General features: G+C 36.4%; 1 protein-coding gene across 1 annotated transcript; it reads left to right on the forward strand.

Annotated features, from left to right (window-relative positions):
• Nucleotides 1-470: 470 nt before the first annotated feature.
• LOC142981626 (apyrase-like) lies at nt 471-22,277 on the forward strand. The gene is made up of 11 exons (XM_076127660.1): nt 471-691; nt 9,924-10,146; nt 10,831-11,028; nt 12,718-12,848; nt 16,141-16,291; nt 16,686-16,812; nt 17,550-17,707; nt 18,346-18,427; nt 18,801-18,959; nt 19,391-19,539; nt 19,952-22,277. The coding sequence occupies exons 1-11, from the start codon at nt 579-581 to the stop codon at nt 20,075-20,077; spliced, it is 1,617 nt and encodes a 538-aa protein (XP_075983775.1). The 5' UTR covers nt 471-578; the 3' UTR covers nt 20,078-22,277.
• The last annotated feature ends 1,166 nt before the right edge of the window (nt 22,278-23,443 follow it).

A 23,443-nucleotide genomic window follows, 5' to 3' on the forward strand; every position in this document is an offset into this window, starting at 1 on the left:
CAGGATTCTCGAATCGAGTCGTGTTTTGTTGTTCGGTTAATTATTTTTTTTAGACAGCAAAATAAATAGGTAGTTAAATAGTTTACCTAGTAATTGCTGTCCAAAAATTCAACTACCTACACCTATTAGGTAGGTAAAAAATAGGAATATTCTAAACGATCCTAAGCTACAAAGGAAAACTGCCTCCTCCTAGTTCTAGCTAGGCAGGTAGATTTCCAGAGATTCAGTTGAAAGGCGTTGGCGTCAAGCGATCGATTTTACAACTTACGACACTCGTAAGTCCATGCGTATGTTATGAAACCTGTTGCACTGGATAATATAAGAAATATTACTCAATAAACTCAGTAAATTACATCAATATGGAGTAATTTGCAATAACACCACTCCCTTAATCAGTCAATCAAATCCGTCAATTTCATTTCGCGCGCGAATTGTTTTGGTTCGCGGGCTCACGATTCGGCCGAGGCGATTTGGCGCGCCGAACGTCAGTCACCGCTCACTTGCTGTTGGGACCGCGCGCGCCCATAATGTGATAAATTTTATTTAAATAATAGTGTAACTCGAATATTTGATACAAAATGTTGTTTTTATTGTGTTGTTTGTCTCTTGTGGGATATATTAGTGGATTTGCGTTACCTTTCGAGGGATTGTACAAGCTTGATATCATCCATTACAATGATTTTCATGCAAGGTAAGCTTTTGTCGTACATTTTAAGATCATTTTTGTCTGCTAAATTACTGCACGGCGAAAAATTAATTAATATGATTGGTTATTTTTATTACCAATGTCATTGTGAATATTGTCATTGAAACAAAGAGTTTATTATCATATTTGAAATAGGTACGACCTATATTTAAAAAACTGTGTGTAATTAATTTCGGAGGGATTATAGAGATAATGTTGAATAATAATATTACAAGAAACAGATAAATCTATTGTTTATTTATTTTCCTCGTTCATCATCAAACAAGGCTTCAGCTTTTAATTGCGTTTTTTATTATTCATAGGTAGACAGATTTCAGAAGGGCGTAAGGGGTTACTGACCCCTCTTTAGTAGATTAGAACCGATGACCTTTATAACAACAATTCTCAGAGATTTTTACAGAGATGTAGTCTTTCAGTTTCAGCCATCCAGAGGAAAAGCGCCCGATTTAAAGATACCTTGACTACTAGGTAGGTACCTACCTACATAAGCAATTTCCTTTACGGATCGCAAGTAACAAGCAGCATGATGCCCATGTCTTAGGTAGCTTTTGAACAAGGAGGCATTAAAGATTTTAAATTCTATTTTGGTAGGTGCTTTTCTAACTTATACTTATTATAGGCATTATGTTATGGAAGCAAAAATCGACCAACCAAGATTCGATTTATTTATCTTTATGTTAACATTTTTCTACTAATTTTGGGGAAAACAAATCAGTTGCACTAATCAATTGATTAACGATAAAATCAGGTTTATAAACGTCAATCCTGTAAAAAAAACGTCAGTTGGAGAGTAATTAGCATGAAGGGTTAGAAATAAATTTTATTTCATATTATGTAGGTACCTACCTAACTACCTACACGATTTATTGCTAAACTGAACTAATCCGCACAATTTGACATACAAATGTCTATCATTCATAAAGGTTTTTTTCAATTACGCCGAGGTTTAATCAGAAATACCTACCTAGCAAGGACGAAAATCAATAACTGGATCGCAAAACTCATTATTTGATTACTACTATTGAACTTGAACTCGATTCAAAATCACGATCTTTTAAAAAATACCACTTATAGTCTGACAACTTATTAGAGAGTCTTAGCATGCACGATTTATGTGAATTACAAAATTATTAGGCATTATGTTTCCAAAATAAACTAGGTAGGTAGGTATATCAAACAGGCCACCGAACAGAAGCCTGTGGAACACTGATGTCCATTTTTTTTTAAGACGACACCGTCCTATTCATTCCTCTTGTTTCGCGGGGACTTTTACATACATAAAAACAACGGACACAAAGTCAAACCAGATCCGAAACAATTATTTGTGGATCGCACATGTAATTGTTCCGTATAGGAATCGAACCTACGACTTCCCGACGCAATGGTAGCGGCGTGGATCCTAACCACTGTGACACGGAACATCATCATCGTCATTCTGAACTTCGTATAGGTACCTCAAGAGCTCTAAACCTTTCATACAGGACTCCCTACTAACCCCCGATTTCTGAGGTACATTTAGCGGTAGTTTACCTATTTAATAGCGTTTTTATATAAGTTTAAACGCTATTGAATAGATAAACTACCGCTAAATGTACCTCAGAAACCAGGGATAAGTTATTCGTAGGTAGGATTGCCATCCGTCCGGGTTTCCCCGGATTTGTCCTAGTTTAGGGGGCATCCGGGGAGCGTCTGGGGAAGATTTCATTTGTAGACCGGGTTTTAAAAAAATAATAAATAACAAAAATTTGGCCCGCCCGCGAGACACGCTCTATGCTCGCACACCACGATCAATCGACGAACCAAGTATATTCACCGTTCCCCCACTCCTGGACTTCCGTCGCGGTTGCTCTTCTTGTTGACATGCCCGGCTTTCGGACTCTTAAATCCGGGGTTTTCACGCGTCTTGGCTGGTTTCCATTTTAGAGATGGCAACCCTATTCGTAGGTATGTTCTCCGATAAACTCACGTTAGGATCACGCTACCTACAGACACCAGATGATTATTTAATCAACACACTGCAGATACAATAGCTATCTCGGGATGAAGCGAATTGCAAGCCATTTACGTAACAGTTATACCGACAGAATGATAGATAGATGTCGGTTATACATAGGGCTGCCTTTATTCAAATTAAAATCTGCAATATAGCAATAATTGTTAGGCTAAGAGGATTAACAACAGCCGCGCGGACTGATGTCTGAGGTTAAGCTACGCCTGCCGAGGTTGTTCTGTGGATAGGTGACCATCTTATACTTACCGAAGGGTATCCTGTTATAACCAGGTAACTGGGTTGTGGAAGTCGGGGATGCAGTCGCTCCATGTAAAATACTTGTGTCCAGCTGCATCAGGTGAGAATGGAAGCCGACTCCAATACAGTTGGAAGAAAGGCTAGGCTGACGTAGAGCAAAAATTGAGATTTTCTCGAATTTTGAAACCTTTACTAGAGGCATCTGAGACATAAGCAATACCTATAAAATTAGTAGGTACACAATGCGGGATTTGGCTTATTTAAAAAGGTGACTTTTGGTTATGTATAGTACCTACAGATGAGTGCCAAATCACTATTAGGCCCTGGGTTTTAAATTTTTAGACGTAACAGCACAAAATTTTGACAAAAAACTCGCCCATTCGCTTTTCAGACATCCTCTACTTTCTACTGGAACAAATTTTAAGAAACCCGACGATTGGCAACCTTAGTTAGTCATGAAGGTTTAATTCAAGTGCAGTTACGAAAGGTCGTTTGTTGACCTGCCAGCGAATAATAAAGTTATTAATTTATCATGGTCATGATAGTTGACTGTTGTTCAAAATTTTATGGCGGACAGATAATCGATCGATAAACAAAATATCGTCACTCATTGCTACGCCTGCTTCTTTTCGACATACACTATAATATCAATTATAAATAAAGTAAAAATAGAAATTACCCATTAATGTCCCACTACTGGGCAAGGGTCTCCTCCCGTAATGAGGAAGGAGTTGGGCCTTCAGTCATCTAACTGCGGGTTGGGATAATCTTAATTATATTTTAGTAAATTCTTGCATTGCAAGGCTCTTGAATTAGTTGTTGGACTATATCTATGTACGTGTATTTCAAAATCAATGAATCAAACTAAGGAGTTCGTAGGTACTTACTTTTGTATAAAATTATTCAGTGTGACGGATTAAACATTGTTTTCATAATAAAATTCTTTTGATATCAATGTTATTATTAGATACGAAGGTATAAAAATCAATTATATAAATGTTTACTTGTATTATATTTAATAGAATATACCTAAGATTTAACACGAATACACATTTTACTTGGAGGAGCTCGTTGCTAAGAAACAACAGCAGTGCAGACTGATAGATCTCTTCTGAGCTACGCTTAGCGAGGTTGTTCTGTGAGTGACTATATTATACATAGCTAGTTCCTACGTGTTTCAGAAAGCCGACTGACATTTTCTGAGATCTTTGACAGTCATTACCAGTAGTCAGAAGCTTGAAAGTCGGTCAATCAGTCTTACCGAGAGCTTAGGTGTATAATACAGGTAACTGGGTTGTGTAGGTCCAACAGACACTCGCTCCATGTAAAATACTGGTACTCAGCTGCATCTGGTGAGACTGGAAGCCGACTCCAACATAGTTGGAAGAAAGACTAGACTAATATACGCATTTTACCTGGAATGTTTGAGATTTCGGCGCAGTTTACACTAGCCGTGGTCACAGGCTGACTGAATCAGCGATGACATATAGGTCTTTATCCTGCATTGTTTGTGAATTTGTTCGTTCGAAGGTTTTCCTTATACGATATTATTATTGTCACGACATCACCCGTAATAGCCGTAACATGTGTGACCTAAATTTAAATAGCCCTATACCACCTACTTATAATGTTCATGTATTAAGACAATTAAACGTGAAGGTATATAGTGTGCCCACACACGATCATATTCAGGGCAGAAACCTTTGACTTTTACGTGTTTAACCACTATTTATTGGTACTCATATACCTACTGGGAAAAACGTAACTAAAACATAATTTGGTCAAAAGGTTTACAGGTAACAGCGTATGATGTTTCGTAAGTAGGTACCTATATATAAAAAAGCTACCAGCAAGGAAATCCGTTAAGAAATGATTTTTCTATTGTCAGACTTATTATAACTTAGTGATCTGGCTGTGTGACTGATATTTTTCCTGAGTCCTGTACTGCCAATGTTGTTCTAAGGTCACTCACTCTGTCCCTGTTTCTTTTCTTTCAAGCCAAGTCAAGAATAGTGTCCAAGTCAAGAAAAGCGTTTACCTTCATGCAAGTTACTGACCAATCTTTTTCTTTACCTCGACATAAGATCCCCATTATTGAATACTAGCGATAAATTCAATGATGTTTGTCTAAGTACTTTTTAGCAAACTTGTATGGTAAACTTTCACTTACTACGTAATGAAATGTACCTAAATACAACTAGGTAGGTAGATATAGTGAATAAAAGTGAGTGTAATTCATCTCAATTTAAGCATGCAGATAACACCCGCTCTTTGAAATAGCTTCAACCAGACTGCACGGTTTTCGAAGACAACTAAAAAACTGTTTATTTAAATAAGTAAGTAAATTGTGTGTTTTCAATGTATGTTTGAAAAACAAACTTTTATTTCCGGCTCGTAATGGATAAAATGACCACCGAATATAAAAAAATCTGCTAAACGCCATTTAAATCAGTTTAGCTGTTTATTACATTATTCGTCAAAATATAACGGACAAACTTCTTATATTGCCACTTACATGTAATTTTTGGAAAAAGATTATTTTCACCATCTATCTCGATATATAAAATAAACTAATAGATTAATTTTATAATCGTTTTTGATACTCATACAAACATTAAAATGTTAAACCACCTGATTTAACCATGAAAGCTGCTAAAATAAACCTGTCTCGTCCAGCATTGAAGATCAATACGACCAAACAAGAGAGAATGTATTTCTACGTACAATATCGATCGTATGTCTCTCATGTACCTATGTAATAGCGGTAACATAACGTCATATAATATAATAGTGATCCGTTATGTTGATAGCACTTACCGTAAACAATTAATAAAAGAGCTTGTGGTCATCTACTCGTAAAACTTTAGATAAGTAACCGCAGTATTAAATGCTTCTTTAGTACGTATATCTATTAAAATCGTTAATTAATTAGCCACATTTAATGCTTTGAGGAAGGACAAATAATCATAGAGACGATAGAATAACTTTTCTGTAGCCAATTATTACGATAGGAGACCCTTGCCTAGCAGTGGACATGGCATTCACAAAAAATCGTAGGCACGTAACATTTTTCTGCCTACAGGTATTATTTGTTATTATGGCTTATTTGTTGATCCGACTTGATAGATCCGTTGGCTGTATAATATTATAGCGTAGCCTGATGTGCGTGGAACAGCTGGTAAAACTAACAGAAGGCACAAGTAACGGAACATGTACACCATATTTAAGCAGATAAATTATTTGATTTGATTTGAATAGTATACTTCAGTGGAATCCACTTGCCAGGCTTTTGTAGTAAAATAATTGGGATTTGAGCTCTTGAAATCTTGTCCTTGTGTAAGATTTGTAAAGGGTCCTCGCTAAAGAAGCCGAGCATGATCAGAGCTCAAGCCGAACAAAATTCGTGTAGTGTTTGGCTGCCTCCGTGGCCCAGTGGTTTAGGTCACCACGCCGCTACCATTGCGTCTGGAGGTCGTGGGTTCGATTCCCACAAGGAACAATTATTTGTGCGATCCACAAATAATTGTTTCGGGTCTGGTTGTACTTTGTGTCCGTTGTTTTGTATGTTTGTAAAAGTCCCCGTAACACAAGAGCAATTCTCATTGCAGGAGTAGTCTTTTTAAAGAAATAAAAAAGAAAATGAAGTGTGGACTGAAAGAAATTTATGCTCAAATCGTGCTTTACTCGTATTCCACTCATATTTGGCTTCTACAACCCATATTAACGTCAAAGTCTACTATTACCGCACAATCGAGTGGCCATTCACTTGCGTCACATAAAGTTCACTATCAGCATTAGTTATTAAATCAGCAATACATATAGTAGTATAGACCTTGGACTACATTCGATACCTGTTTGACAACAAATAAAAAAGATGCACTTGACGACAATTTATGCAAATTATTACTAAACTTAAGATAATAATGGAATACATAATTTTATTAGACTGCCTCTGTCGTGAGTTTGGTATTGTATCCGGCTGTTGGAGACCAACACGGGTTTGATTCCTGGGACGGGCACAGTACTATTGGTATTTTCTTATTTAACATTGTTAAAGGTGAAATGTAGGTGTGCTTCATACAAGTGGATCCAATTGGAGGTACCGCGTCCTGGTCACTTTATGGTGACTGTTGAAGGAACACCGTCAGGTTTTTAGTCGGTATGCCCAAATTGAAACTAGCCGACGGGAGAGCCCGACAGACCGCCGCTTTCTCCCTGGAGTGGGACAGGCAGTAATGCATTTTCCTTACGAAAAAAAAAAGAAAAAGGTGTGTTTTATACAGTGTACAGTGGTAGTGAAGCATAGGGTATAAAAGGCGTGATATGTATGTATGTCTGTAATACGTTAATACCAAAATAAATCGTACAACTTTGTATAAACTCGACCTTGTTACCATTCTCTCTGATTATAAAATAAATGTCATGCATGATATTATGTAAATTGTTATCTTTTAGCTGACCCGTGCAGTTTCTATCGTGTGCAATTCGGGTATCACTAAATTATAATTATGTAGAAGATAAGACCACGGATACTTAGCTTGGGTCGACCAGACTGTTTTTTTTGCAATTATATCTCGGCCAGCCTGAAGGTCGGTGACCTTTGTGTTTCAGGATTGTACCTGGGTTAACAAAAAAATATTAAACTTGTACTCGTAAATAGTTCATCTAAAATGGTCAGGCTATGTGTTTTTCGTCAATAATGTTGAAATAGTACTCAATTATTAGTTTGTTTGTAATTAATCAATATTAACGAAAATACGAAACTGTGACGTCACTATACCTAAGACTAGCTGATTTGACTGGTATTTAAATACTCTATTGCTTTGTCATTTATTAGAGTTAAAATGATTCAAATTTTAGGTGTTCAGAGCCTCACCTGTACCTTAACGAAAGGACAAGAAAAAAACAAGAAAAACGAAAATCGTACACTGTCCTGTGATTGGAGTTAGCAATGATTGTCTTAATAAAGTATCAAGAAGCGTGTTCCAACACGGAACAAGGAATAATATCAAGTTTATAGCCTCGTGGGTGTTGAAATTGAGGATATGACGAACTGTCAACGTTCTACCTTGATACTTGAAATCTTGAGATAGCATTGAGAACATGTCAATTCACGATAAGAATACGTAATCTTACTCTTCATAGTGAAATGGCACGTTTTGAAGATTGATATAACAATTGTTAGAATTATCATATCTGTGATGTAACCGACATGCCACAAATGTTTGATCCGAAACCCATTGACAGCGTTGAAATAAAATAACTTTAATAGGCTTCTTCTAAGTATTGTCTTTGAAATTGCCGTCGAGAAGTCGTGAACCTAACTATGTTACAATGATCGATGTATGACTTAAAATTTAAGGTGGAAACCTTAAATTTTACATTACCTTAACCTTAAACGTCAATCTTTTGGTGTTACTAAGGATCATATAATACACATTTTAACCTAATATCTGAAGTATCGAGTATCATGTACATCTAGTACACAATCGTACGAAGTCACGTGAAAAAACTAGTCGTCTAATATGCTGCTATACATTAAATGTGTTATCCTACTATTACAATGTGATCCACTCTTTCACACTTTCACGGCGCAAATCAATTTGTTAGAACGAAAATTGCAAACCGTAGCTAATAGTACTAATAGCAAGAGCGTTATATAATGTACCCGTTTAAATAAACTGGGACATACATAATACTGGTTGAACACGTGGTTCCGCTAGCGTTCAAAAGTTTCATACCTACCTACCTTATTTCAACTCCTTTAAGGTCGCTTTTGGAAAAAAATAAGTAGCCTGAATTTGTAATTTCTTTAATTAGGTACCTCCTTATAAAATTTCATGAAAATAATTAGTTGATAATAATACTGTGTTTGTCCCGCTTACACACGAAACAGCCGAATCTATATTGATTTGGAATCTTACTCTCAGAAGTAAATACATAATGCAAGGTAACTGAACCTTCTCTACTATATCGAATATCGACAACCGATTAGCTATCGATAAATATTGTATGAAAATCTGATCACTGCCTCTAGTGGCCGTCGTAGCAACTATTTTGGCAGAAAATTTTAAATGTCTAACTCTCTATACTCGATGGTTCCAATTTATTGTAGAGAATAGCGCTTCTGAAATTAACGCGTAGAACAGATAGTTAAAACTAAAAAACAATAATATTTTTATAGCGACAATAACAATGATTAATAAAAACCAAGGATGATAATTAAATTGTCAATCAAATAAACAACAAGTAGATTAATGAATTCTGACAACTCATGAAGTTTGTTATTAAAATACTCGGTAATCTTATTACAAGAAGACGTCATTACCGATTAATTTGTAAACAATAGTAAACATCTTATTGCATCATATTTGCAATATGTCAGTAGTCTGCAAAGTTATTGATTTCTTCCTTCAACACGCAAAGAAATCGATCGCCGTTCTTGCTTTTTACGAGCCTTTTGTGAAAATAGAATCAACTAGTTCAGTTTTAATGAAATTCTCGTAACAATATAAAGGAAAAAGGTATAAAAAATCGACTTTAAGAGCGAAGAGTTACTAAATAAAGATATAATTAAGATACATCTCATAACAACTTGCTACCTTTTAAAAAATACTTTTATTGGTATGCGTTACCCACTGAAACGGTCATTCTATAGATGGGTGACTGCATAGTGATATTTGAACTGAGCGTCTCCGTGTTTCGGAGGGCACGTAAATAGTCGGTCCCGGTTGTTGTTAATTAAGATAACAGTTATTAAGCCATGTCAAACGCCTTTCGGGCGGCTTGAACAACTTTGACACTGGGTGGACCACTAACCATACGATAAGAAGATCCAACCTTTTGCGAACATTAAAATGCATAATCTAAGTCTAGCCGACTCTTCGTTCAAAGCTTCTAAGATAGAAAGTTCTCATTTCCTTCTAAGGATCAGAAACGGGAAAATCTTACATATTTCCTTCTTTCCAGGTTCGAAGAAACCTCAGTGGACACCCCGACATGCCGCTACAACAACAACTCCTGCATTGGCGGCTTCCCTCGCCTGTACCAGGAGATCCACACACTCTTGCAAGAGAAGCCGGAAGCCGTTGTCTTGAACGCAGGAGACAGCTTCCAGGGAACCTATTGGTATACGCTGCTGAAGTGGAATATTACGCAAGAGTTCATGAATTTGATTCCTCATGATGCTCATGTAAGTTGGCGTCAAAGTTTTTGTATGAGGTTACCATTAGTTGCCATGATTTTTTGTTATCCTTAATACCTAGTTATTAATTACTTTTAAGACTATTTACAAAAAAATCCATCCGCATTCTGCGTATGGATAAATTTTTCAGTCAAATGTTCGTTACATCGATAGACCTGTAGTCAAAAAACTTGTATGGTGTAAAATAAAAAAAAGAAAAGAAAACTATCTGTACGAAAGTCCTGTATGATAAGATTTTTCAAACGTGGAGATTTTCCATGATTGAAATCAATAGATAGGTACTATCAAGTTATTCCATACCAACTAGTGACCGTACGAAGGCCTAACTTTTTGTGGCCTTCACACTTGTGTAGTTATTTCAGGTGTTTACTATGTATTTTACCTTTATCACAAGACCCTCGGTATAACAATTTCATGTATCTACTAGCTTTTGCCTGCGTCTTCATCCGCGCGGTTTATGACTTAAGACAGAATTTTCATACAAACCTCATCCCCTAATAGCGGATGCCTACGTCATAACATCTACCATTCTACCTGCATGCCAAATTTCAGCCCGATCCGTCCAGTGGTTTGGGCTGTGCGTTGATAGATCAATATGTCAGTCAGTTACCTTTGACTTATAAATATTTAGATCTAAGTTAGCCAGGTATTAATGACTCCAATCTTCTCCAGGCAATAGGCAACCACGAATTCGACGACGGTCCAGAAGGCCTGGCGCCATACTTATCTGCATTAAAGGCACCAGTCATAGCCGCTAATATGGATACAAGTGAGGTTCCCTCACTGCAGGGGTTGTACAAGCCGTCTACAGTCATAAAGAGGAAGGGGCGCAAGATTGGACTTATTGGGTTGATTACGCCTGATACGGCGGTAAGTTTACTACCTATTTTTGTATTGCAAGCTAATGATTATAACATTTACTGTCTGCCGAAATATATTTGAAGCGGTTCGGCTACTTACATGCGAAGCGACAAATAAAGGCACATACTCTTTTTTAAATCCTGTCGCGGTTATTAGTTTGGGTTGAATTAAGTTACAGATGAATAAAGAAAAATGCTCTATAAGGTAAATGAATGTATGTAGAATAAAATCAGTTCAGCGTATTTTTCGTAAAAACATACCATACACGCATTTGTATAAGGAGATACTAAGTGAAATAAAACATCGTGAAAAAACGTTTCTAAACCGAGTACTTTATAGTTTTTTTACCCTTGAAGAGGTGTTTAAGCTACCAACCTGCTCATTTCCGCTTCTTCATTCTGCCAAAAAAACATGGTTTGGCAGTAAAATACCAACTGATTAAACACTTATTTCAATTTCATGAATTATGTATATTATTATCAGTTATCAGTAGTATTGTTCAATGTATATCAGGTAGATAAGGTAATAAGTACTAAGTAGGAAGATTCGACACGCATGAACAGATAGTGATAATTGAATGATACACGTTTCGGTTTTGTTTTATTGATGTTACTCTTTAAAGATAAGATAGGGAACGTACTGATAACTAGTGTTACTATTTAAACTTTAATATACCCTCCGAGAAATGTCCATATTTATAATAAAATCAACCCCGAAAAGTTACTAAAGATGACGTCAATAATTTTTCCGCAAAATTCGGTAATATATTCCATTAATTGGCAGCACATTATCGTGAAATATCTACCTTAATTTGTCAAGACATTTCTTCAATTTTACCTAAACGCAAAAAATGAGTAAAGGTAACAATACAAGATACAACCGAATAACTCCCTACATTTAGGGAGAAATACCCGGGGTTGGCAACACTGTTGAGATAATACACCGCAATGAGTAAAGTAATTACTTCTTTTAAATGGAATGTTACATTGTATTTCCATATTTACAGATAAAACCGACTTGGAGTTGTATTCAAATTGTTTTGTAATCAGAACGTTTATTTTAATAGATACCTAAGTACCTGTCTTTTATGCGATACCTTTTAAATTAAACCTTTGTAAGAAGTAAGTAATTTTCTAATAATACGGTGTTTTAAATACAACGTCTGGGAAAATGGTCTTAAAAATATGTTCTCATAGGGAATGAAAATACCTTTTTATTAAGACTCATGAAAATGATAAAAAGGTTGATCATTCTGGCTGATGGCTTGAATACCAGTGGCTACCAACCATGTAACTACTAACACTTTGAGAAACAAAAAATAAGCATTTGAGATTATCAGTTAAAAAGGAGATAAGCCACTATTATGTCTTCTGGGACGTCATAAGGCCCATTTTATATCCTAGCACTATTTATTAGGCAGCCATAGAGATTTTCTATAAAGAAAACCTTAACATCTGTTTCTTAATTTGGATTGACAACAACCGGGACTTGTAACGTGCCCTCCGAAACATGGAGACTTTCTGTTCAGACTAGTAAGCTACCAATCGAAGCAAAACATTGCTTAAAGCATAGATTATTTGCTTTGCCGTGAGCGCAACTGGCTATAAGCGCCAGTCCAGCATCCAAATCCAATACCTTACACATACTATATTCGTTCACTAGCCTAGATAAAGTACTAAATAAAACCTACATTTTCAGCGGCTATCGTCTCCCGGCAAGGTAAAGTTCACTGACCCCAAGGCGGCGGCGCGCAGGGAGGCGCAGGCGCTGTACGAACAAGGCGTGGACATCATCATACTGCTCTCGCATTGTGGACTCGATATGGACAAGTAAGTACTGAATGATCGACCCACAAATAAATGTTTCAGGTCTGGTTTTACTTTGTGTCCGTTGTTTGTATGTTTGTAAAAGTCTCCGCGACACTAGAGCAATTCTTAGTGCGGGGAAAAAAATGACTTAGAAATTAACCCGATGCCTATGAATTTTCATCGATGAAAATCACCCACCTCTTTTAGACAATTAGGATATTATAGTTGATTTTACAAACGCTCAAATTATTGTATTTCAGTACAGCTCTGGGGTCATCTCCGGCCATTCGAATAAATATTGGAAAACTTATATACAGTTAACACCCTCATATTATATTTACGCTCTTGTCACATAAAATACTCGTGGTGGCTAAGGGTTCGAAATTCGGTCGAATTCGTTAAAAACAAAGCTATTTTTGCCGTAAATCCACATTGTAGAAAACTTTAATTAGACTTATCATACACTCACTACTCCGCGCGAGAGTAACAAACACTCTTTTACGCAAAAAACTACTGAACGAAATTAAATAAATTTTAATACTTACACAGATAGTTTATAACCTGGACACATTTTACCCTAGAAAATCTACTCAAGCGACCCGCTAGCAGAAGTTAGTAGGTATATTATATGCTTACAAAGAGATACTAGTCTAACAAAGTTGTTCCTACCTAGATAACAATCTAGCAGTACATATAGCATCATATTAATTGAAACAACGTGAAGATCTTATCTACTCTGTATCGTGAGAATGCATTGTTCTAACAAGATGCTATTTACAAATAACGTGCTATTATGAGATTGTTTATACACTTGGTTAACGTGCTAATATTATTGTAAATAATTTCGTAATTAGATCTAATGGGAACTTGTGGTTTCGAATTTGATAACCTGTTTTAGGGTGTCGTACCTAAAGGGTTAAAACAGGATCCTATTACTGAGACTTCTCTGTCTTTAAGCAGGCTGTATCTCATAAACAGTGAAAGTAAGACAGTTGATATTTTCACATATGATGTATTTCTGTTGCTGCTAGAACAACGAATACTAAAAAACAAAATAAAATGAAATAGTTTGGGGGGCTTCCATACCACTAACGTAATATTTTGCCTCTTATATAATTATCTTTTTCAACTCGGCGAGAGTCTCCGAAGCTCCGAAAGTCGTCTCAGAACGAGGAAGTGTTTAGACCTTCAGTCCAGTCAATGCTGACCAATTGTGGGTTGGGGACTTTGTAAGCATTTATAGTTTAACTCCACGAAGAATACAAAATGCTTAGCAACCAAAGCGTTCGATTATCATTCTCTTTGTAAAATACTCGTATTATTCGCAGCATTTGTAAAAAAAGTCATCACTTTATTCATGTAGATTACCTGTAAAATGAATAAACAAACATGATAATTTGCGGCTTCAAAACGACTGAACAAATAGTCGTAAAATTTGTCTTGCGTCAATAACTACAAAGTTAATTAACACAACAAAGGTAATAAAATATAATGAGTTTTTGCGATATCATTGTTTTCATACATCATTATTAAATGTAATGAAGAGAAACATTAGTAGGATTTTTTTAACCCATACTGTCCCACTGCTGGGCAAGGGTTTCTTTCCAAACGAGGGGGGATTAAGCCTTGAATCCACCACGAGGGCCAAGTGCGGGTTGGGGACTTAACATGCCCCCAAAAAATGTATTAAACACATTTCTACTCCTGCAAGGTTTCTTCGCGATGTTTTCCTCCATCGTTACAGCAATAATCACTCACTCTAATGGTATGCGTACAACATTGTTAAATACATTTTATTAGGCCTAGTAAAGTCCTCAACCCGCACTTGGCCACTGTGGTAGACTCAAGGCCTGACCCCTTCCTCGTTCGGGAGGAGTATTTGAGACAGTAAACAAAAATTAAAGAAAAATACGTATCCAATAATTTTTATATCCAAACCAGACGAAAATAATAACATCATCCTTATTAACAGTAACAAGCATCATGTACCTTTGACTCATTTATTCCTTATCTATGCTCTTGCCTACATTAATTGAACAAGTTTCTCAGAGACCCTATAAATAGCTCTGCTCTAGGTTACATGCGTAAACATTTCATTGAAACTAATTGAAACTGTATGATAAGAATGTCATAACAATAAAGGATAATATTATGAATACGAATATAATTCTGTATGTTACGTTTTCACGGAAATCTAATATTTCATACAAATTGGTAAACGGGTCTTAAACAAGATGAAAATTTTAAGTTTTACGATACATTATTTGCTCTCTGATTGATATTTATTTGTATCGTAAAGTTTAAAATTCTCTGCCTGCTAGCAATTTTGCATTACGTGTAAAAATACGTACACATTATATAATATTGCTAATAGGCAGATACATATTACTCGTAACCGGCGGTTCTGTACCTATGACAAAATTTATGGATGGGAATGAAGCAAGAGAAGTTTGTAAGGATTACAAGAAGTGGCGTTCATTGGACTCTACCGACCCCTATGGGGAAAAAGCTCTGATAAATATAATGTGCTAGCTGACCCGCGCAACTTTGCTTGCGTCACATAAGAGAGAATGGGTCAAAATTTTCCCTGTTTTTGTAACATTTTTCACTGGTACTCTGCTCCTATTGGTAGTAGCGTGATGATTATTATATAGCCTATATTCCTCAATAAATGGACTGTCTAACACTGAAAGAATTTTTCAAATCGGACCAGTAGTTCCTGAGAATAGCGCGTTCAAACAAACAAACAAACTCTTCAGCTTTATAATATTAAGTAGTATAGATTATGAATAGTTGAATATTACAATGACATAGAAGGATATTATGTAGGTTTGTATAGATATAGTGGGTTCTAAGGAAATTTATAGTGATGTATGATTAGGTACTATTGATTACGCTTTAACGACAAACTATATTATATTTTATTGTCGTTAAAGCATATTAACGAGTTATTGATGTTTATTGTAAGGTCGATTTGATTTCTCGAAAACGCAATTATTATATCACCCTAATGCTTTTTAAATTATACAGGAAAATTGTTTGAGTAGTATACGGATAATATATTTAGGAGATGGGTATGGATATGTTTGAACTTCCCTGTGAGGCCGATATAGCCTTTTGTTGGCTCAAAACCCTGCTAGTAAATATATAAAAAAAAATAGATTGATATCAATAGAAATGAATTACACATAGGACAAACAACCAACCCGTTATTGTCCTACTCCTGGGCAAGGGTCTCCTCTCAAACGAGGGGGAGGGATTAGGTCTTAAGTTCAAAATCGTTTATTATATAGTTATCTGTTGCTTTTTTCAGAGAGATCGCTCGTGACGTAGGCGAGTACATAGATATAATAGTGGGCGGTCATACTCACTCGCTACTGTGGAACGGCCCCGCGCCCAGCGGAGAGGAGGTGGCTGGACCTTACCCTGTCTTCATTGAGAATACACACGATAGCAAACATGAGGTAAATTGATCTTTCTTATTGTATTATTACTCTTGTTAAACTTACAGGTCAAAGAGATGTAGACACGAACGCATTTACCATTTATGAAAACCCAAAAATCACTGTCACACTATTTGTAACCCGGAAAGCGAACCCGAGAATATCGCAATACAGTATACAATATATATAAACGCAATACACGGCGTCGTATAGCTATTATACTACGTCTGAAAAAATCCAAATGCATCTAAAATGCCTGTTCTTCAGGAAATAATCTATCATTCTACAAAATTGTATCCAAATCAGATTAGCCGTTTTCACGACAAAGACGAATCAATAAAACATATTATCAAATTTGTTATATTGCAATGAATAGTACTATCAAGATATTAGCACATAATTTTCTTACTTTCAGGTCTTGATAGTTCAAGCATCTGCCTTCACAAAATACATGGGCAATTTGAGTGTGTACTTCGACTTTCGTGGTGACTACGCGAAATGGGAAGGAGGACCTTTGTACCTAGACCGGTCTATACCTGAAGGTAATTTATATTTTACAAGCTTCTGCCTGCGACTTCTTTAACCCTTTGATCGCCACGGTCGGCTATACTCGACGGATCAGAAAGTGCTCACGACGCTTTCGTCGGCAAATGTTGCAAAAAATATAGCGTCGTAAAAGATTCCCGGTATAATAAGTATCCTGTGTTAGTCCAATCCAGATAAATACTTGTATTTAATTACAGTAGTTTTTGCATGAGGTACTCATAAACATATGTACATACATCCTCACAATCTTTCACATATAGGATACTGACTAACATAATGACTCTTTACCCCTCATATCTATCTATTTATGTATCGTATGGTTAGTGGTCAACCTTGTGTCAAAGTTGTTCAAGCCGGCCGAAAGGCCTTTGACATGGCTTAGCGACTGTTATCTTAATTGACAACAACCGGGACCGACATTTTACGTGCCCTCCGAAGCACGGAGACGCTCAGTTCAAATACCACTAGGCGGTCACCCATCTATAGAATGACCGCGCCAACGGTTGCTTAACCCACAGATCGTTTACCGACCGGTGAGCACTACTGGTTATGAGCGCCTCCCCTCATTTTATCCCTTGAAATCTTTTTACACGGGCTTAATAGCCAGCAAACATTAATTATTTCAAAAGAATCATAGCCTAGGAAATAGTTATCTTTATTTATTTCCTGTCATCACGAAACAAGACGTAAAACGAATAACTTAAAATAAAAAAAATCATGTTTTATATTCCAGATCCTGAAATAAAAGAAAAACTAGCTCCATACGCTAAATTAGTGCACGCAGCTGAAAACGTACCGGTCGGACAAACAACCCGCACTATGAGGTTCGAAGACTGCGTGTTTGGTGAATGTACCCTCGGAGATATGCTCGTTGATGCTTTCGCTGATTATGTAAGTATTTTAAAGATAACTAAGAAATACTCCTTTTTAAACGGACGCTTAAGTAATAACTAGCTGACCCGGCAAACGCTGCTTTGCCATATAAAAAAAAATGTATCACTTAGGTGTATGAAAAATAGATGTTGGCCGATTCTCAGACCTAGTCAATATGCTCACAAAATTTCATGAGAATCGGTCAAGCCGTTTCGGAGGGGTATGGCAACGAGAACTGTGACGCGAGAATTTTATATCTATACTAATATTAGATAATGTCGTCCGGGCCAATTTCGGAAATGGCGACCAGTTTCATTGAAACCAGTCAACTGTGCAGGACTTTGTTTATAGTGTCCAAGTCTGTGTACAGGAACACTATCTATTCCTCCACTCTCATAGCCCGGTGGGACGGATAACCGTCACGACCAGTGAGAGATCAGGCGCAGGACCGACGGCTTTATGCTCTCCGAAGCACGGAGATCTTCGACCTCAACTTCGTAACTTCAGGCAATCTCTGACAATTTTTTGAACAGAAAGTTCAGATTTGGCCCGACCCAAGATTCGAACCCGAGACCTCTTGCGCGGCAATCGCATACACTATCAAATGCGCCACAGAAGCAGTCATATTTACTAACATACGGAACCAATGGTTACAGGGCACAACATTAACCGGAGCTGACCGCCCGTGCTTATCGTTCATTCAACGTGGCAACATCAAATCTTCAATCATGCAGGGAGGTGAGTACCACGTAACTTTGTTATAATAATAGAACAAAAAAATGGCTGTTTCGTATTTGAAATAGTTATTTGAACTGTGTAATGTTTGATTGACATTTTTATTTAAATAGATCTTAAAAAATATACGTTAAATTCGAGGCCCTACTATTTTGGTACAATATTATTACGTGCCTATACTTCAGTCCAATATTGAGTTATCATTGAACATCAAAAGTTTTAAATTCTTCTTTCAAATTAATAATAAGTGAATTTGCTATTGTGAACAGTAAATGCACTTTTTTCGAACCAGACATCAAACTCTCTTAACCACATACACTATCTTAAAGATATAGACACACATATATCATAGCAAATGTCATTTATTTACTTGCAGAAATAACCGAAGGCTCTCTCTTCGAGCTACTACCATTCAACGACAGAGTGGAACTGTTCGATCTGGAAGGCAAGTACGTGAGGGAGGCGCTGGAGAGGTCCGTGTCTGAGGCCTGGGATACTAACCCGTTTAAAGGACCCTGGTTGTTGCAAGTTGCTGGTAAGATTTTTTATATGTATTAAATTAAAATGCTGCGAGAAAATTGAATATTTTGACGAAATTATCTTTGGTAGAAGGAATAAAAACATAATTGCAGCAGAAGGTTTATACATTTGTCATGAAATATTAATCGTATTCAAGGATAATTATATTCATCAATAATTTTTTTTCGGAAATAAAGCAGTAATAGCAAATAGAAAACGCAAAAAAGTTATATCTACCAAGAAAAAAAAGTACCATATACGTATATTTTTTTACTAAAATCAACTTTTTACATCGATTTTTATAAATCGCTGAACTTAAAGTCGAACCGACTGAAGTTTAATACACTTTTTCTCACCCTTCTATCTGTATAGTGCCCACACAAATATAAGCTTTCCTTGTACATATGTTTAATATACTAGATATTCATCTGTAACCTCTTGCCCCAGGTCTCCACGTGACATACAACATAAGTCTCCCGGAAGGTGAGCGCGTGACGTCAGTGACAGTCGACAGCAGCAACACGCCGCTCAACGATGAACAAGTGTACGCGGTGGTCGCGCCTGCGTACTTGGCTGATGGAGGGGATGGGTTCACGGTAAATATATATAAGAATAATGTTATATTTAATCTATTTTATTGGACTTTCCTAGAGCCACAGTGATAGCGAAGTGATCTAAACATTCACCTACTATACAAGTGGTTGAGAGGTTAGGGTATAGGCCAATCGTACCAATTGTCTTTCCCAACTTATGTGTGTGTTAGAAATAATTCTTGTACTAACGGTTAAGGAATTCTAAGAGGAATGCAAAGTCCTCAAATCGCACTTGGGTAGAGTGGTGGACTCAGAGCGAGACGTCTAATTTTTATTCGTTAACAGCATCTATCAAACGCCATTATTCGATGATATTATAAAACAAAAAGTCGATACATAAACAAAATCTATATAAAATCAATCATGAGCTCTGTTATTTTAAACAAAATTTAACATAAATTATTTTTACTTCCAGATGTTCAAAGTGAACAAACAGAACGCTAAAGACATCGGGCGCGATCAGAAGCTCCTAGCGGCGTACATCAAGAAACATACGCCACTGAACATCAAAACTGATGGCCGGATCATCATAGACAGTTGACTGAAATAACTGTAATGTAGCAATTATATCGAATATTAGGGTTATTTGGTGTAAATTATATTTCTTTAGGTATGGTATAGTTAGTTTAAAATCTTAATGCGAAAAGTTTTAGGGCCAGTTTCGCAGCTTATGAGTGTCAGATTACCTATTTGCTATAGTTTGGCAACATAGTAGAGACTTATTAAGATTATAATTAATAGATCTGTGTGTCCAAATGATGATGTTTGATAAATAAAGTAATTGTATCAAACATCAGCATGAACTAAATTCTGAATTTTGTATGAATATTTCGACCGCGAATCTTACACACAGGGCCGTCAAAACTGATGGAACTTGGATTATAGATCATAGGTTCTCAACAAATAACAAGTTACGCTGTAATATTTTTTGTTTGTAAAAGGACCGACCCTTTTTCAGTCCATAAAAGGTACCTTATATAAAGTGACAACAGATGTAACAATTGTATAAATTCTACCTGATAATGTATCTAATACATACGTTGTGAAACTGATCCTGAAAATTCTAATTAATGACACGATTAAGGAAGATTTGTTTCATTACTTATTGATATGTTATTTACACCAAATAACTTTTCTCTTTAATTTAAAACTGGGTATGTACTAAGAACTTCAAACTCTAAGACAGCTAAGTATAAAGTACACTAACATAGTGCATAGTTACCCAACTTAATATAGTAAGAAAAACTTTGGAACGAGAATCTGAAACTAGTCTACATTCTGTAGATTCATACATACTCACCAAATTCTTAGAAGGTACTTGATTACCAGTCAAATCAGCTACTTTTTATGAAATGGCAAAAACACGTTTTAATATAAATATAAATACGACATAGTGACGTCACAGTTTAGTTTTTTTGTTGGTATCAAATAAGGGGCGAGTGCCTAAAACAAATATTCAGTTTTTGTCCAACCCGGGAGTCGATCGCTGGTACTCGTAATTAACTGTCAGGTACACGGACGACCGCGCTAATTTTCATTGATATAGATAATGTTGTTAGTAGATTCTTGTTCAAAAGTTTTTCTGTAAGAGGCTGTAGACAGCATAAATCCAAATAATATTATTATCGTCACTATATTTATTATAAGTCAAGTTAAACTATCTCAATTGTTTAGTGGCTAAGCCTCGTTAAAGTTTTATTGAAGAAAAATCCATATCATTGACTATTTCAGACAAAAGTCATTTTTATTATGCATATTGTACTCGCAAATTTCTTAATACTGTTGGTAGTATTAGACCATATGCACGGTTTATTTTTGCCTGTCAGCGCAAAAGCAGCCTCCCTCAATTTTTCAACCCCTCAAAATCATGCCTAAATCGTAAGGATTACGCCCACTGGCACTTATTTGAGCTCGCGTAATTAAGCTAGTTTTTTATATATTTTGCGTCCAACGCAAGCTGTGCCAGCTATGGATGGCGTTGCAAAATTTGTTTTTGCATTACTATTTCAATAGAAAACGGCCTAAACAGTTTATGCCATTTCTGTCTGCCTTCTTCAGGATTAGGTTACTCTTGCGCTGACGGCCGGATTAGTATGTCTTATTATAGCATCAAGTCGCTAAGCAGAAGACGAAAGGTCTTTGAAAAATACAAGAGACATGGTAGATAAGGAGTGCAGGTGACGTTTGCTACACACATATTCGGTTCGGCAATATTTATCGAACAACAAAATGGACTCGACTCACTTGTTCAGCTTGTGCCGATCGGGTTCATTTACACATATTCGGTATTGCCGCCCGGCTAAGCCGATTATTGCCGAACCGAGCGGAATTGGTATATAACTGACTGAATCATCTGCGATAGATGGGAACAGGCCTTACAGCGGGCTTATCACGTATCTCAGTTGACAGCTAGTGTACGTCAAATTGATAGCCACTATGCAATACATTGATGCTTTGACGTAACGTGTTTATCATTATCAACTAAGGGGGTAAACAATGTACAGCATAGTGGCTTTTGTATTTATTTTTTATCTTTGAAGCAGCTTGTTGCTATATTAAAATATACTTTTCTAGTTTGGTTGCTGGTCGACCATACGTTAAAGTACCACCTAATTATTTTTTATGTATAGTTAGTGCCATTGTAGTCAATTGCAACTGTTTGATGATAATATATTTAATTATATTGTTTTTATCTTTATTGATATTATTATTATTTGATAATAAATTATTTTGGAAATTTTTGTTAGTGTTTTATTCAGATACGATCCTATAGATACACTACATGCATCGAGGTTTATTACCCACCGGCTACTTGAACGTTCTTTTCGTCTTTCATCTTTTTTTTAAGACAACTCCCGCACTTACATACGCATACAAACAACGGACACGAAGCACAACCAGACCCGAAACAATTATTAGTGGATCGCACATATAATTGCTCCGTGTGGGAATCGAACCCATGACCTCCCGACGCAACGGTATGCGTATCCCGACGCAGCGTGGTGACCTAAACCACTTCGCCACGGAGGCAGTTGGAATGTTAATACTTGAGTTAAGGCAACCTCATCAATACAACATAGCAAATAATACGCTACAAAAGATTTGAAACCTTCCTCGAACTAAATGTAATTATTCTCTAAACAATGATAGACTTACTACAAAAATATACCGTTAATATTGTTAGTGAAAACCTTCACTTAACTTGCCACTATGCAAAGAGACCATGTCAATCTACGGGAGTTAGACAAAATTCAACATCGACAAAGCATGAGGAAGACGTACATTTCAAATAACATCCTTTACCACATAATGCAGACACTAAAAGAAAAATACCCTTCAACATCAGTCAGTACAGTCAAAAGCAAAAATATATGCCTACGAGTACACATTTTCAATAGCGATATTTTGCATTGATTGTTAATTATGCAGTGATTGTGAAATAACTTTCAACCCTTTGACCGCCACGGTCGACGCTTTCCTCGGCAAATGTCGACAAAAATATAGCGTCGTGAGCAGGTTCTGATTTGTCGAGTATAGTCGACCGTGGCGTTCAAAGGGTTAAATACAAAAGAAGTAGTAATAGCATCCTGATTGATAGACAAAACGAGTCACTTATTGGACGCCAGAAGGCGGGAACCGAAATAGAAGATTGCACAGGACCGAGAGCCATAAACAGGAGGCTTTTGCTCAGCAATGGGCCACTCCAAAAAGCTAAAAATTAATTTTACTATTGCCATTGATGAAATATTGTTGAAAATATGACACTATGCATATTTTTGCTCTTCACTGTACATACAAAAATAAGGACATCAGCAAACCCTATTACTTTTGAAGCGGCGATATAATCCGAGATCCGTATTTATTTAAACCTCCGAGCGTGTTATATAAGTCTTTGTTTAGCATTTTG

Source organism: Anticarsia gemmatalis, chromosome 20, assembly GCF_050436995.1.
Source record: "Anticarsia gemmatalis isolate Benzon Research Colony breed Stoneville strain chromosome 20, ilAntGemm2 primary, whole genome shotgun sequence".
Classification (NCBI taxonomy): Eukaryota; Metazoa; Arthropoda; class Insecta; order Lepidoptera; family Erebidae; genus Anticarsia; species Anticarsia gemmatalis.

Bases quoted from the DNA above. Each gene is read 5' to 3' on its own strand.
- LOC142981626 (XM_076127660.1), top strand. From the start codon at position 579: ATGTTGTTTTTATTGTGTTGTTTGTCTCTTGTGGGATATATTAGTGGA. The intron at 11,029-12,717 runs GTAAGTTTACTA...CTACATTTTCAG, and splicing joins TGATTACGCCTGATACGGCG to CGGCTATCGTCTCCCGGCAA. The intron at 17,708-18,345 runs GTAAGTATTTTA...CAATGGTTACAG, and splicing joins TTGATGCTTTCGCTGATTAT to GGCACAACATTAACCGGAGC.